The 16,969-nt window shown below is 49.1% G+C and overlaps 1 protein-coding gene across 7 annotated transcripts in view; it reads right to left on the bottom strand.

The window, feature by feature from the left end:
- The window catches only part of SETD5 (SET domain containing 5), a 148,643-nt gene that overhangs the window by 30,966 nt on the left and 100,708 nt on the right, over positions 1–16,969 (bottom strand). For 4 of the 7 annotated variants that reach the window (XR_004646488.1, XM_034775998.1, XM_034776002.1 and 1 more), the window contains 4 exons: positions 13,892–14,021; positions 10,997–11,235; positions 8,209–8,265; positions 5,631–6,101 (listed from right to left, as the gene is read on the bottom strand). Coding sequence is in view for 5 of the 7 variants with exons in the window: in XM_034775998.1 (XP_034631889.1) it covers positions 5,631–6,101; positions 8,209–8,265; positions 10,997–11,235; positions 13,892–14,021 (897 nt within the window). In the remaining 2 variants the exon portion in view is untranslated. Of the gene's footprint in view, positions 1–5,630; positions 6,102–8,208; positions 8,266–10,996; positions 11,236–13,293; positions 13,397–13,891; positions 14,022–16,969 lie in introns of those variants that run through there. The other 3 variants (XR_004646489.1, XM_034776003.1, XM_034776001.1) reach the window with 3 other exon arrangements.

The raw sequence follows: 16,969 nt of genomic DNA, 5'->3' as shown, positions 1-16,969 counted from the left end.
GTCTGGCCAGAGAAGGAGTCGCAGTGGTTCGGCTACTGAAAGGTCCAGCCGCATGCTGAACCAGTGCTGGCAAGGTCACTCAGGGGCTATCAGGATAAGGATAGCAAGAAAGCATCTGACAGGGAACCCTGTCCATCGCCCGGAATGAACAGTACACGTGGCATTTCCTGTTTTTGAGGGACGTGAACAAGTCCACCTGGGGAGTTCCCCCGCTTTCAGGGGATCACACTGGCTGGCACCGGATGGAGCAACCACTTGTGGCGAGACAAGAAGGTCCTGCTGAGGCGATCTGCTAGCACATTTCTGGTCCCGGGCAGGTTACCAGACGAATGGCCTGCCGCACACAGAAGTCCCAAAGGCTGACAGCTTCTTGGCAAAGGGCTGACAACCTGGCTCTGCCCTGTCTGTTGATGTAATATGTTGCAGCAGTATTGTCCGTCAGGACCTGCACCACCTTGCGCCTCAGGTGGGGCAAGAACGCCTGGCAGGCCAGGGAAACTGCTCTGAGTTCCCTGACGTTGATGTGGGGGGCCAGATCGTCCCGCAACCATTGGCCCTGGATGCTCAGCTTGCCCAGCTGGGCTCCCCAGCCCAGGTCCAAAGCATCGGAGACCAGGGTCAGTGATGAGAATGAGGTCATGAGGGGTACTCCCTCCAACACCGACCCGGGGCTCAACAACCAATCCAGCACCCTGATCACCCAGCCTAGATCGTGTCTGTCGTGGGTGTAAACCAATGCCAGCCACCCTTGCAGAGGCCAAAAGGTGGAGCTGGGCATGACTGACCACAAATGTACAGGCGGCCATGTGGCCCAAGAACTGCAGGCAGGGGTGAGCCGTGGTTCTTGACATGGGAGATTAGGTCCGAAAATGCGCTTCTGGGAGAAAGGCTCTGGCCTGCGTGGAGTCGAGAACCACCCCTATGAACTCCATGTGTTGAACTAGCCTTAAGGTGTCATGTATCAGAGGGGTAGCCGTGTTAGTCAGGATCTGTAAAAAGCGACAGAGTCCTGTGGCACCTTATAGCCTAACAGACGTATTGGAACATAAGCTTTCGTGGGTGCATGTAGTGGAAGTTTCCAGAAGCAGGTATAAATATGAAGGCAAGAATCAGTCTAGAGATAATGAGGTTAGTTCAATCAGGGAGGATGAGGCCCTCTTCTAGCAATTGAGGTGTGACCACCAAGGGAGGAGAAACTGCTTTTGTAGTTAGCTAGCCAGTCACAGTCTTTGTTTAATCCTCAGCTGATGGTGTCAAATTTGCAGATTAACTGAAGCTCAGCTGTTTCTCTTTGAAGTCTGGTCCTGAAGTTTTTTTGCTGTAAGATGGCTACCTTTACATCTGCTATTGTGTGTCCAGGGAGACTGAAGTGTTCTCCTACAGGTTTTTGTATATTGCCATTCCTAATATCTGACTTGTGTCCATTTATCCTTTTATGTAGGGAATTACGTAGCCTTAAATTGAATTTTTTCTCATTTATCAACAGGCCCAGGTGATGGCAGGTGGAACACATCAGATAAGGCTTCTCTGCACTGGATTCTGATACCTGCCCTTGAAGAACCAGTTATCGAGACACGGGAAGACCCTTGATGTCTGAGGTAAGCACCACTGGCGCCATTCATTTCGTGAAGACCCTTGGAGCCAATGAGAGGCCATGAAAGGGGAGTGCTGTAAATTGGAAATGGCATTAGCCCACTATAAAACAGAGGAAATGTCTGAGACCTTGGAATATGGAAATAGGCGTCCTCCAAGTCGAGGTCAGCATAGCAGTCCCCCAGATCCAGGGAGGGGATGATGGAGGTCAGGGAGACCATGCGAAACTTCAACTCTGTGAGAGACTTGTTAAGGCACCGCAGGACTAGAATGGGTCTGAGGCCCCCTTTTGCTTTCGGGATTAGGAAGTAGCGGGAATAGAACCCCTTTTCCTTCATGTCCCGAGGGACCTCCTCCACCGCCCCCAGGCGCAGGAGGTTCTCGACCTCTTGAACAAGGAGTTGCTCATGAGAAGGGTCCTTGAAGCAGGAGGGGCAGTCGAAAATTGCAAGGGTGTAACAATGAGACACTATGTCCAGCACCCAATGGTCCAAGGTAACTTGGGACTAGGCCAAACAGAAGGGACGAAGACAGTTGAGGAAAGAGCAGGGTGGATCCTGGAAGGTGATTGGGGTGTTGCTCTCGACTGTACCCTCAAAACGAGCACTTCTGGCCCCTGGGGTGTTTTGCAGAGCTGGGCTGCCTGGGAGAGCGGGAAGAGGAAGGGCGACGGCGGCTGAAACTAGTGTCTCTGTCCCTTCTTCTTGCAGATCTTTGATGAGACTGCCAAGGCCTAGGCAGCGGAGGCGTCCAGAACTGCTTTCTTGCAGGCTGCAGTGTATGCATGCCCAGCGAGCGAAGGGTAGTCCTGGTGTCCTTTAGCCCATGCAGCCTCGCATCCATCTGGTCGGAAAAGGGACCGTTCCCATCGAATTGGAGGTCCTGAGTGGAGCTCTGCATTTCTTGGGAGAGACCTGCAGTCTGATGCCAGGAGCTGGGCCTCATTACTATTGCTGATGTCACCACCTGGCTGCCAAGTCCGCCGCGTCCCACACCATCTGGAGGGAGCAACTGGCAACCACAGTGCCCTTCTACACCAGGGTGCCAAATTCCTAGCCCAAACTCTGAGGAAGGGACTCCTTGAACTTATTGAAGGGTCCCATAAGTTAAAGTTGTAATGGCTCAAGAGGGCCTGATGGTATGCAATCCGGAACTGCAAACTGGCTGTTGAATACATTTTTCTTCCAAACAGATCCAAACATTTGGCCTCTTTATTCTTGGGGGTTGAACTAGTATGCCCCTTCTTGTCTCTTTCATTGGCCACAGAGACCACCAGCGAGCCTGGGGGAGGGTGGGTATAGAGGTATTCAAATCCCTTGGCCGGGACAAAGTATTTCTTTTCGGCCCTTTTTGAGGTGGGAGTAATGGAGGAAGGAGTTTGCCAGAGGCCCTGGGCAATCTTAAGGACACTGTCATGCACCAGTAGTGCGACACGGGTTGAGGTAGAGGCTGGCAGGACATTAAACAAGGTGTCTGCCTGATCAGCCATTTCCTCCACCTCCAGGCCCAAGTTCTCGGCCACCCGACAGCAGGGCCTGGTGTTCTTTGAAATCATCCAGTGGGCTGGCCCTCAAGGTCCTGCAACTGCCTCATCTGGGGACAAGGATGACGACTGCACTGCCGGCGGAGGCTCCAGGGCATCTTCTCCCACAGGGGAGGGAGGCTTAGGAGTGGGCACAGTTCCTCTGCCTCGACCACCTAGCACGCCTCGTGCAGAGCCCGGTGCCATCAGTGCTGCCAACTGTTGCTCCGAGGCGGCGGTCGATGAGCAGTGTGAAAGGGGCATCACCACACCTGGCACTCCCCACACTCTCCAATAAGGCCACTGGCCATGCTACCAAGTCAGCGCTGTTGATGTGGCCTCAGATGCCCATTCGCGCTGGTGCAGTCTAGGTGAGCAGCTGAATTGGACTTCTGTGCTGGAGGACTCCCCTTCTGGTGACCACGGTGGAGCCATTGACGCCTGGGTTTGTTTGTTGACCATTGCCGACCGGTGCCTGGAGCGAGGGGAACAGTGCTGGGGGAACTGGAGACACAACTGGGGTGCTCCCACAAGGCAGGTGACCTGGACCTGTGCCGAGAAGACTGGCGGGAGGGCAAGTGGCGTCAGTAGTACGGAGACCAGCGTCTTGCTGAAGGCAATCCATGTTGAGACGGCGGCGACCGTGGTGCTGGTGACCAAGGATGAGCACCAGAGAATCTGGGCTGCGACTCCGGCATGAAGATGGAGAGTGCTGCTTTATCTCAGGGGATCGGCGGTGCTTCACCGCCCCCTGAGGGTCTTAGCAACTGGCTTGCCCTCGTGCAGCTCACAGGCTGCATCAGTGGTGTGGGCGGAGGCCTTTGCTCTCTCAGCACCGGGGGAGCCTGTGAAAGCGTCAGTGCTGCCAGGGTTTTTGGTCCCATACTGCTCCTGGGAGTCGGTGGTGGACCTTTCACAGGGCTAAGGGCTCCGACCAGGGAGGTATAAGCACGCAGCTCTGGAGTGGCTGGGTCCAAACCGTGTCCCTTGCCTGATGACCCATGGCATTTTTCCCCGGTGCCAGGGAGCCATGCTTTTTGGTCTTATTTTTGGACACCAGCAACAGGGGAATGGTGCTGGGCAGAGCCCGGGGCCGGGGGCGCACTGAGGCAGTCGGCGAGTTCTGGCGGGAGGGCACGGAAGCCAGATAAAGGGTGGACTCCAGAAGAGCCTGTAGCCGAATATCCAGCTTCTTCTGCATGCGGAGCTGGAAGTTTTTACAAATTCAGCACTCGTCTCTAATGTGTGACTCCCCTAAGCACTTGAGGCAGCTGCTGTGGGGGTCACTTACTGGCATAGGCCTGTTACAGTCTGCACAGGGCTTAAACCCAGGCGATCGGGGCATGCCCCGCCTGCGACAAAGTCCCTGCTGGGACTCTAACTGCTGACTACACTTAACAAGTGCTTAACACTAACAAACTATTTACGAGTCAGTAAAAGAAATCCTGCTAGCCCGTGCAATGCAAGGAAAGGCACTCCGACTAACCATCATGGGCAGTAAGAAGGAACTGAGAGGGCGTAGGGTCAGCAGCGCCCGATATGAGCAAGGCACTCAAGGGGGCACCACTGCCGACCCTACGGATACCACTAAGGCAAAAATCTCTGACAATCGCATACGTGGGCACATACACACCTAGAATGGAATCGACATGAGCAAGCACTCGAAGAACAAATATTTAATAATGGGTTCTTCAAGCTAACAGAGACACGTGTAACACGATCCAATGGCTGGATGTTGAAGCTATTTAAATTCAGACAGCAAATAAGGCATATATTTTTAATGGTGAGAGTAATTAACCATTGGAACAATTTACCAAGGGTTGCAGTGGATTCTCCATCACTGCTAATTTTAAAATCAAGATTGGATGTTTTTCTATAAGATCCGCTGTAGGAAATTACTGTGACAGCCCAGCTTAATCGTCACCTAGTCAAGCTATTACAGTTTCACTTTGGTGAAATAAGAACACTCTTCTCTCCCTGCTCCTGGACATGATACTTCTCATTGGCCCTTCTGCTGCCATACCTTATTTCAAAATCTTGCCCAACTTGCTGCCTCCTTTCCCCAGGTCTCTGCCTCAGTCTTTTTTCACTCTGACTCAGCACAGGAGTTTGGATTATTTTCACCCAGACGTATTAGCTTCAGTTTTCCAAGTTGTATCTGATTTTAGCTATTTCTGCCCATGGTTCTACTCTCTCTAGATCAGTGGTTCTCAAACTTCTGTACTGGTGACCCCTTTCACATAGTAAGTGTCTGTGTGCGACCCCCCCTTATAAATTAAAAACACTTTTTTATATATTTAACACCATTATAAATGCTGGAGGCAAAGTGGGGCTTGGAGTGGAGGCTGACAGCTCGTGACCCACCACGTAATAACCTCGCGACCCCCTGTGGGGTTCCAACCCCCAGTCTGAGAACCCCTGCTCTAGATCCTTTGAGTTATTCTTCCCCTCGCTGGTATTTACCACTCCTTTAAATTTAGTGTCATCTGTGATTTCTTTAGCAGGGAATACTTGCCTTTTTCCTTTGTGGTGGGTTTTGGGGAGCAGATTTGACTCCTTCACAAACCCTCTCACCACCAGGAGACATGGATCCATGCAATGTCTCTTTAAGAAGTCCCGGCTCATGTCTGCTGAAGTATCCATCTGCAGGAGAGCTGCAACATCCCCCTTCTGAACTCAGGGGCTTCCTGTCTCCCACCTGTGGGGAAGCCCGCAACAATCCATCTACACGGGGCATAGCGTTCAAAGGGGAGAAGGCATACATTAAATTAAACTCTGTCCGAAAAGCCTGATCGGAGCTTCTTAGCAGCAGCTGTGCCTCCCCACTCTTTCCTGGGAAGTTGGTCTCAGAAGTGAAGTGAATGGAGGACTGTGGAGCCAGATCAGAGTGGCCTGAGCTCAGCAGCGATGGCCTCTCTGGACAGGTGTTAGCATTGGAATCCAGGTAGCCCACTTTTGCCAAATCCAGGTCCGTTCGAAGGCAGAGCTAGAAAATCCAACAAAGACATGGGGTGGGAGAGGGAGGGGAAATCAGGAGAAGGGGTAGACACAGGTGGGGAGAGAAACTTTTAAAGTCAGGAAACACTTGCTCCAAAGACAACTCACTCCTTTCCAGCTCCTCTCTTGATCCCCCTGGGTCCTTTCTTGCCCTGCTCTGAAGCCTTTTAAGGTTCATCTAACATGGGGATCAAATCCCCAGGGCACAGCTGCGGCTGGCCCAGGTCAGTTGACTCGGGCTGCAGGGCTAAAAACTGCGGGGTAGATGTTTGAGCTCGGGCTGGAGTCTGAGCCCTGGGCTCCTGCAAAGGTGGAGGGTCCCAGAGCTTGGGCTCCAGCCCGAGTGTCTACACAGCAATTTTTCAGCCCCGGAGCACGAGTCCCACAAGCCTAAATCAGCTGCGCTTAATCCCATGTACACATAGCCCAAGTAGAAAATGGCTGGGAATTGAGCATTACAGAATAATCCAAACATGGCTGCCAGACTGCTGGGCCCTTTCCCTTTCAACTGGGTCGCCTTGACCCTAGTGCTCAAGCCTAGGCGCTTGCTGAAAAAAAATGGATGTCTTCAGCTGGCCCCATGCAACATTAACACATGGTATTAAACTACCCGTCCACTAAAGGTGAAGAATAGTTCAAGGACATTCACTGCTCACTGGCTGTCTTATCAGCCAACTACTTGACTATCCAAATACCCAGTAATGAAAACTGCAAGCATCCACCTACAACTTCTCTCTACTATGACAGTACATTGCCCAGAAACCCCAAGCCATGTGCCATCACTTTGATCACAAGACCTGGGAACCGCTGGTACAAACACATTATAATTCAGCATCTTACAGTAGTGAGACATAACTGCCATCCTCTATTCTATCACAGTGCCTGGGAACTCTGGGCACTGACACGCTTCCATTCCTTCTTTTACCAGATAGCACCTGAAAACCTCCTGCACCAAGATAATGTCCCGTCTTTCACTAGATTACAGCTCTGGGAATCTCAGACAATGAACACAACCGTGTGCCCTTTGACACATCCCATCCCCTAGGAGCCTCTGACACTGAGACACATCCGCAGCTCCTTTGCTATATTTACAGCACCTAGGAACATCCAGAACCAAGACACAAATGCATCCTCTCTTTAAATTACAGCCTCCAGGAACCTCCAGGACTGAAACAGGAGTACACCCCCTTTTCTTATTACGGTGCTAAGGGGCCAAAACATGGCTGTGCCTTTCCTGCTATATCACAACGCAGCTCCTCTGTTATATTGCAGCTCCCAGGAACCTCCTGCACGGAGTCACGGCTGCACCCCCTCCACACATTACAGTCCCCTGGAACATTGGGCAATGAGTACCAACTGCATCCCTTTCTCTGTATTACAGCACCTCCATCAATAAGGGCATAGCTCTGCTATATTACAGCCCAGGAATGGAATCATGACTGTATCACTTCCTCACATTTTTAGACCAGCTTTGCAGTTATCTGGACTCTTTTTCCCTGGTACTTGCTTGATGGACTTAGGCTGCAGTGAGATGATGATTCTGTCTGAACACAGCAGGTCAAGTACCTGACCTTGTCCCAAGAAGCTGATCAAAACCAAAGAGTGATGAAGATGCTGAAGGTTCTGGACAGAGTTCTCATTGCTCCAACATCCTTCAGTTTAAACAGGGACAAGGGTCTCCCATTCCTCCCTCAATCGAAATTGCCCCTTTACAGCTACAAGAAGTAAACACCATATAAACCACTTCTACTGAGCTGAAATTGATGCTAATTATTATAATTCCAGGATCCCCAGACCTTTTTCCTTTCACCCCAATAACCAAGACATTGGTTCTTCACACTTTGCCTCCATTTCTCACCAGTATCTGCAGTATTATTAATACATCCCAGTTTTCCAAATAAATCCACTTTATTTTCTTTAGTCTCCCTTGACAATCCTGCAGTCTCTCCACATTCTTACCGTGACTTGTGCCCCACCTCCCTCTCCATTCCCGTTCTCTCACGCTCCCCATTCTCACTCCACCCCACCCTCCAGAACCTCTGGTACACATACACACACACAGCCTCAGAGTGCAATTGAGATGGTGTGATAACTACCTCGGGTGACAGGGACTCGGGCCTATGCGCAGGGGAACTCTCAGGGGAGGATACGTTCTAGAGGAGGGAAAAGCATCTTGTTATTCATCTACTTAAAAAGTCAAGAAGCAAAATAAAATAAAGTAAAAACAAGCACAGAGGTTAGCCACAGCTATTCTAAACAGAGACTACCCCCAGGAACTCGCCTCAGTGATTAGAGGGGGATTCAATGAGTTAAGTAGTTTCTAAAGCCTCCTGGAAGCACAAAGACAGGACTGGGTTATTGTGTTCCATGCCACAACTTAGTATCCAAACCAGAGAATAGAAGAAATGTTAGCCAGAAGTATTTATTTCCTTATATTTCTGATGCTGCTAGCCAAAGAGTTTACACCAGGAAATATAGAGAAATCCATGTATGGCATTTAGTCCAATGACATGGGAAAGGCTGGAGTGGAAAGCCTGGCTTTGCCTAAGGAAAATTCCCCAAATGCTGTAGTTAGTATTAGACTTCAAACAAGGGGGAAATAAAATGGCTCCTTCAATTCACCATGAGTTTCCTCTTAGGTACCATCAAAGGAATAGGTATAAACTGATTGAGGGAGCTACAGAGGTCACAGCTGGATACAGTGCAAGGGAGAGCAATCCACCCATATGCAATGGTATGCAGAAGCCTCTCCACCCTCACTTGGTGTTACAGAACATCCCCGTCAGAGTCAGAAAGAGGGAAGCTCTTCCAGAGGTAGGGTACTACCAGTGACGGGGATGTGGTTGAGTGGATCCTGCGGGACAGGAGTACGTACAAAAACCCAAAGTGATAAGGACTTTCAGAACCTTCTCAGACAACTGGGGAGACTTTGGATGGGCAGACTCCATAGGGATAAAGCAGATGAAGGATACTACAGTCCAAGTCTCTGCTACAAATGTTGATTGGCCCAAGCAAATCCAAATTGAGGTCCCAACCTCATTTGGTCTTGAATTATCTCTAAAGCCCTGGTTCGCAAGGGCCTGACCTGCTAGAGGCTTCAGAAATTTGTGGGACAAGCTCCCCAGAAGAGCAGATGCAGCAGATTAATTCAGTATGGAGCATCTCAAAAGTGGCACTCAGAACCATCTAAAGCCTGGTTAACATCAAGCTTTAAAGAGGAACCAAACTCCCCATCAACCCAGTGTCTGGTCACTTTCAGTTCTCTAATCGAGGAGCTTGTCCTATTAGTAACCAGATAAAAGACGCTCCCCCTGTTCTCTTCTTCCAGGGCCATGGTCATAGGACTGAAGTGTACAATCTGTATACATGGTGAGATGCATTCTCTTGAGTTAGAACTGGTGGTAACTAAATGAAACCGACAAGACACTAAAATGGAAATGTTACAAATGAGCTGCATTTAGTGAGCTATAAAGCTTGAACACAGAAGCCTATGGTCTACCAAGCTGTTAGGTTTGTTCCCTAGAGGAAAATAGAGGCAGCAAGGGCAAGTGGGAGATAGAGCCCAGTAGGTTCTAGGTTTCTTCTCTGTCACACACAGCAGCAGGAGCAACTAAGGCTATTTTACATGGGACTGAGGTTTGTAGCTAGACTAGTGAGGTCCATGGTGCCTCTGACCCTCAAACATTCAACTTGTACCAGTGCAGAGCCCAAGGATAATTGCCAGCTCAAGCTCTATACCTGAATCAGTCCTTCCCTCCTACTCCTCAATACTAAACAATCTTCTCCACTAGCCTTGACAAGTCTCCCTCTGCAACAGCTTTCAGCAAAAAGCTCTCCAAGGAAAAGCGACAGCACCAAGCTAACAGACCCATCGGCAAAGGGCTCTGCACTGCTGCAGAGCAGAGGAGGGATCTCTGCAGAGCAGAGAAGGGATCTCTGCAGGATGCTCTCAAGCCAGTGGCCAGGCTGTCATTTACTGGACTGTTCCCACCTGGGTCTGAACGGTAGTGTGATGGCAGCACCAGGGTTGGAGAGTTCCACTTTCCAATGAGAATGAGCAATAATGGAAAATAAAAAGAGAACTGCAAACCACCTGGCACTTCCTGCCAATTGCAGCCACGGAGATGGAACATGGCAAGAGGGAGGAGGAAGCTCCAGACTGGAGGCACTGGCAAGTCCCCCCCCAGATAGTGCTGAGCACGGAAAAACACCCGCCAAGCTCTTTAAATGCTTCCTAAACTCCTGCAGATAGAGGCTACCACAAAATCAAAGGCAAATGCATATAACGGGAGCACAACAAGAAACAGTACACCTGGGGCATTAAACACTGGGTGGAGGGAGCTGTAAGCCCTTGCAATGCTGGGATCTGAAATGTCTGATGTCCCCCAAGGCCTTGGGGGCTGCTGCATAAGAGAAAGGGAGCAGGGGCTGTGGTATGTCTGACATGCTTGAGAGCTTGGGGTTTGCTGCACTGTGAGAGAAAGGGCATGGGGGGAATGTGCTGTCTCAGTAGGCGAGGGGATTGCTGTGCTGCAGCAAGGGGTGGGGTGCAAGCAAAAGTGAGGTTTTGTGTTGTGTACAGCAGGAAAGGGAATGCAGGCTATGCTGACTGGTACCCCTGGAGAGCAAGAGGGTTGCTGCACTGCAGCGAAGTATGACATGTAACAGAGGGAGCAGGAGCTACCACATCTCTGATGGCCTTGGGGAGCGAGAGAGTTGCTACAGCCAAGGGTGCCACAGAGGAGAGAGGTAATAGCTGCCCCTGTGTGGGACACTTGGGGTCTTGCTCAGGAACCTAGCCATGTGTCTGAAAGCAGACTGCACCCAATGCACCTCTTCTAGTCTCTCCCCTTTTGGAGCCCCCAGACCTCTATCCCAATTTACCTCAAACTGTAGTGGAGTATTGCAGCGACTAGCAGCCAGAGAGGGAATTGGTGAAAACATCATGCCATAACCATTGCGACTTTCCTCCTCTCCTGGTAGAGATGAGCAGGGTGTGGTGAGTTGTGGGCTCATTGGGCCAGGAGGTGGAGGCGTGACTGGAGATAGTGGCCTCAGTAACTTGGTAACATTCTGCTCCATCAGGTAGCGAGATTTCCACTTCTTCAGGGGGCTCAGCAAGTCTGTGAAACATGAACACAACTGAACTGAGAATCATGATGCACCATTATTAATACCAAACCATGAACAGTCCCCGTCCCAGCCAGAGCCCCACAAATGCTCAGCCTCTAATTGCATCCCATTAAAGGCCCCCTAAAAAATGAGGCGCTCCCAATACCAGTGAAAATCCTTCTCATCCCAAATGAACATGGAAACATGTAACAAAGGTAACAAAACAACTCAGTTACAATAAATGACATGTGGGAAACAACAGGGCCAGGTGTGGGGAGTGGTGTCAGGACAGGATTGAAACAGAAGGCGAGAGAGAGATTACATTTCCTGGCTCAAAGAGATGACGAAAACAAGACAAATTCACTCTATGACTGGTATGGATAAACCACAGCACAAGTCTCACCAGCTGAGCTCCACAATGGCATAAACACAACGCCCTGGAAATGATCATTCCCACAAAAAGGAACCCTTGCCTCAGCCCTACCCTCCGAAATGCATTGCACCACACGTTTCAATTACTTGTAAGCTCTCTGGGGCAACGGCTAGCCTCTGCCTGGCTTTCTGTGAAGAGCACAACCTATTTTGAGATACAGAAAATAATTTGCCAAGGCAGGAAATCTGAGCTGTACACTAGAGAGAAAAAAAAAAAAAAAAAAAAAAAAAAAACAATGTGACATTTCCAAATCACTACCATGTAGTGTTATCACACCGTGCCCCCAGCTCCTCTGTGCAGGGTGCAAGGGTAGGGTTCCAGTTGCCTCAATGTCATTATCCCCCTTCCACATCAGAGTGCCTAGCCCAAATTGCTTCCTCACTCCCAGCCGTGCCCCCTCTAACTACTGAGCTTTAGTTTACCTGGACCCCTCTGGAACTCCTCCGTGCTGCAGCTGCCTTCCCCAGCATCTTTCCCCACATGTTTTTCCTGACCTATTTATCCCTAGCATCCTCACTGCTAGGTCTTGACCCCTAGTGTTTCTGAATGAATTTGACCTCTTTCCCAGCTCTAAAGGCCCCCAATGAGGCAAGTCTCCTCTGTTCCAAGCAGAAGAAATTTGACTCATCCTTTCTTCAGACCCAGGATCCCCATAGGGCAGTAATCTCCTTCCTGTCAGATGGTACCCAGTGCTCACAGACAGGGACTAACAGGGGCACCTCATCTGGGATTCTGCCTTTATGCCTAGTATTTTATCTGCCTTTTTACCAGGCTGCCAGGTTTGCTGCTTCCTCACAATCATCTTGAGTGTTCTGTGGTTGGTCCAGTTAGCTCATATTCCCTAGAATCAGTCCTTTCTCCCCGAGTCATGATTTTACACTGGTCTCCATTGATCTGCATTTCCTCACTACTGTCCAGTCCTCCAAACCCTGGCATCCCTTTGGAATCTCCCTGCATCCTTATTATGTGCGGTGTCCCATAGTCAGTCTGGCCTGTGAGCCCAGAGAGCTTGATTTCAATCCCCTCACATCCAGTGCAGTTCCATGAGGAGTAGAGGTCCTAGAACCACCCTGAATGCTCCACTCAGCCATTCTGGAGCTGGGTGAGTCTCCTACTAAGAGCCCCCTTTGTCTCGTGCTCCCACACTTTTCTAGCCAGTTCCCCTGTCTCTCCTCCTACTCCTGAGGTTTGCCATGAGCCACTTGTGTGAGATGTTGAATCCTGTCCGTTGTTTAGACCAATTCTCTGCTGATCCCTTATTTCCCCTTTCTCAGCAGTGAGACCCTCTCAGGTCCCCTGCTGTTACACACACACACACGCTTTGCTGCCTGAATCCACCTTGGCAAAGCCAGCTGCCAACTGGGCTTCCTAGGACCAAACTGTCAGGTCCTTTATGCAAGAGCTTAACATCAATCAGGGAAACCCTAGAAACAAGATGCTCTTTGTTTCCTGGTGTCATGACCTTTGTAAAGTGATGCTGTTTGCCCCTTTCCAGGCCTCAGGAACCTATCCTAAATTCTATTTTTAAAAGTGTCTTTTAGAAATTCTCTAGTTTCTTTGCTCACTTTCTTCAGGTTTTGCTCAGGGATGCATAGTATCCAGACCTAGTGTTTTGTTCACTTTAAGTGCATCTAACCTTTTAATAACCAATTCTGTTGTTATCTGTACACTGTCTAGCTCCTCGTCTGTCGTCCTTGGAAAACTGATCCCTGACTTGGGCAGATCTCCACCCTCTTCCTCTGTAAAGACAGATGCAAATTAACTATTTCACAACTCGGCTACTGCTTTTCTCACAGATTAAACGCCAATGTTTTTGAGTAGCTGTTTTTTAAGCCTGTGCCTATTACCTATGTAACTGCTGACCCTTGTTAATTCTCTCAGCATACATTAAAATAGCCAGCTGTCACACATGACAGTATGACGCTGTTGACCTTTGTCGTGCAGGACAAACTCTGTATCATACAATTCTGGTGAGAGTGCTGAGAGATGCAATATCACCACAGTGTCACAGCAAAGGAGTCAGGATGCCTCAAGCTAGGATGAGCCTATGGAAATTGGGATGGGTGATAAAGCTACATCCCCACCTGCCACAAACCTGTACCAACATGCAACAATGCATGTTTGCAAAGCCTTTGTCTCAACCTGTGCGTCAATACCCTTTAATGGCCCACAGCCTCCTATAAATGCATTCACCAGGCATCCCAGCACCGCACTTGAGGGTTCTGGATACATACCTGCATTGTCCTTGCAGATGCTAGAAGAGCTGCTGCTCTCGTTACTTTGGTATAGACATTGGGTTCTATTCTCTTGTGGAGTAGATGAGGTCTGAGTCATCCCTTCTTCCAGGGCTTGTTTCATCCAGCGCTGCAACAGAACTAGACTACGTCAGCATGCAGTCCCCCAGCGCTTCACATGTACACATGCAGGTGTACTCAAGAACCCCTGAACATCTGTATAGCAGGGCAAATGCCTGCAGAGCTCTGCATCAACTGTGTCACCGTGCGCCCAGCCAAAACAATTGGTATGATAGAATTGTTAAAGCTGGACCCAAAGACTACTATGAATGGTTCTGAATTGCTGCTCCAGATGAGACAGGTGCTAAGGGTAATAAATCTGTATCAATAATCTAAGGGTATAACCTCATTAGAACACAGACTTCCCAAACCCAGAGAGTAGGAAGCTAGGGAACTCTAAGCAGAGGTTTTTAAAAGCACTTTAGGAAAGTCTGGCTATTCAGAACTTGCCCAGAGAATATGCCTTCTGCACAAAGCACGGCCTCATGCACAGGTGGGGAAGCACTCTGATCCTCACTCCACTTGCTCTGGAAGACACATCAGAACCAAGAAGAATTTCTACCCTCCCACATAACGCAAGGAAGTGACAAGTTGACTCTAGTGCAATTCTCCCAGGACTGTGTTTGCTGTCAAAGAGCAGCAATGAACATGCAAACCTGGTAGTGTGGGAACTACAATTTAAGAGGGGCTAGCCAGGAGGAGAAAAATCAAACTGGACCCTCCCTCAGGAGACTGAGCAGTGGTGGGGGGAAAATATATGAAAAATCATAGCAGGGGAGAGCATAGAGTAAGAGAAGATGATTCCCCATGGATACGTGGAGAAGAGCCAATCTACATCACCTCACCTGCCAAATTTACTGGCTTCCCCACCTGCTGCAATGCAGCTGTGTGGAAACACAAAATTCTGCAGCAAGTGACCTTTGACAGCACAAGATCTCTTCCAACTGATTCCAGTTATTTGAAGTAATGTAAGAAGCTGGGGAGAGAAGCCAAAAAGTGCTAAGGACCACATTGGTGTGACAGTAAAGTGATAGTGAAACTAAACCCGAGAAGAAAGGGAGAGAAACACCGGAATTAAAGATAACACCAATGATTTGTCAGCATTTCAGAAACAGACAATGAAGTGCAGTGGCCTTATTTTTACCACATTAGCATTGAATTTGATGTTTATTTATATAGTCCCTTCTGAAGATCTCACAGCACTTTACCAACCTATGCCTCATATCACCCTCCTGAGGGGGTGTAATCCTATTTTACAGATGGGTAAACTGAGGCACAGAGGACTTGACCAAGGTAACTCACCAAGTCTGGAAAAACTAGAAGAACCACCCAGATCTAGCAGACTCCCAGATCAGCAAGCCACAGGGGCATCTTTCCTTCGACAATCCAAATGGTGGAACTTACACATTCCATGCTCACTTTAAACAATTTAAAAAGCCTTGAATCATGCTTGCTGGACAATCAGCAGATCTAGCAGCTCACATGAAGTGCATCTCTGACACAAGGCGGCCCTGGAGCAGCTATGCTACCACCTTCTGTAAAAGCTAAAGCCTACAAATAGTTTTCAAGGGGATCCCTAAATACAGTGCAGTACAGTAATACAACACAGAGCCCACAAAGGCTTGGCTCAGCATGGTGAGGCCAGAATCTAGACAGAGAAGAGTGCAGCTACCAAACATTTAGAGGTAACCATCTGACCCCTACAAGAACTTACCATTCTACATTCAATTTGGGAACAAAAATGACACGACATGCATCCAAAGAAGTGGGTATTCACCCAAGAAAGCTCATGCTCCTATACGTCTGTTAGTCTATAAGGTGCCACAGGACTCTCTGCTGCTTTTACAAAAATCATAAAACTTAAAAACGCTGGTTTTATGGCTCATTAGAACAATTTGTAATACCTCACTGCCTGCTAATCCTTAATTGCCCACTTCATTTTAAGTGGCCTCCTACAGCATGTGTGAACCTCTTATGTTTAGTAATCTGCCCCACCTTGTATTTAGCTTGGACACTCTACCTTCTACAAACCTGATTAAGAGCTCGGTGAAGCTCAAAAGCTTGTCCCTTCCACCAACATAAGTTGGTCCAATACAAGGGTATTACTTCACGTACCTTGTCTCTCTCATATCCTGGAACCAACATGGCTACAACAACACTACAAACAAATATCGAACTCCTCCAGACCACTGCTTACAATACAATATCTTCATTTTATCTGCCTGGATTCATTCTAAATTTCAGCCAAGCAGCAGGACAGAGCAAATATGGTTGGATGACAGCGTTACAAGTTCATATATATCAGGGGTGGCCAAACTTACTGACCCTTTGAGCCACACACAACAATCTTCAGAAGTTCAAGAGCAGGGGCACACCTGCTGAGGCTCAGGGCTTCAGCCCAGCGGGAGGTGCCTGCCGGGGCTTCAGCTCTGCTTCTGCTGAAGCCCCAAGCTCTGCAAGGAAGAAGCTCGGAGTTCCCCCCTCCAGTCTGGTAGGTGCAGAATGGGGGGCGGGGACATAAGGGGGCTCTGTGAGCCGTACTTTAACTGTAAAAGCTACATGTAGCTCACAAGCCACGGTTTGGCCACTCTGACATACATAATCAAAAGTGACATAACCACTCTCCGTAGAACTGTAAACAGGAGAGACCTCAAGGCTAACTGTATTACTCCTTACACTGACTAGGACCAGCTCATAAGAAATACAGGGATTCACTCTTGCAATCCTGTCCAACCAGCTAATCCATGTAGTGGAATCAGGAACACCTTGTGACCAAATCCAGTTCCTACAGTCTCATTAAAACAGCGGAATCCATCATACAGAATACTGACCTCTCTATCAGGTTAGGACCTGCAGCAACATTGGAAGATGAAAAATCCCACAGCATGTGGCTGCCCCTGGAGCTGCCCAGTCCTCACCGTCCCCATCATCACATTGGGAGAGGCGGGACTGAGTTTCAGAGGATGATCTCAGCCTTTCAGCTAAGCTGGCCCCTCACTCCAGAAAGGAGGCAGTGAG

Source organism: Trachemys scripta, chromosome 7 (assembly GCF_013100865.1).
Source record: "Trachemys scripta elegans isolate TJP31775 chromosome 7, CAS_Tse_1.0, whole genome shotgun sequence".
Classification (NCBI taxonomy): Eukaryota; Metazoa; Chordata; order Testudines; family Emydidae; genus Trachemys; species Trachemys scripta.
Note: the sequence above shows the minus strand (reverse complement) of the source record. Positions and strands in the feature narration are given on the sequence as shown.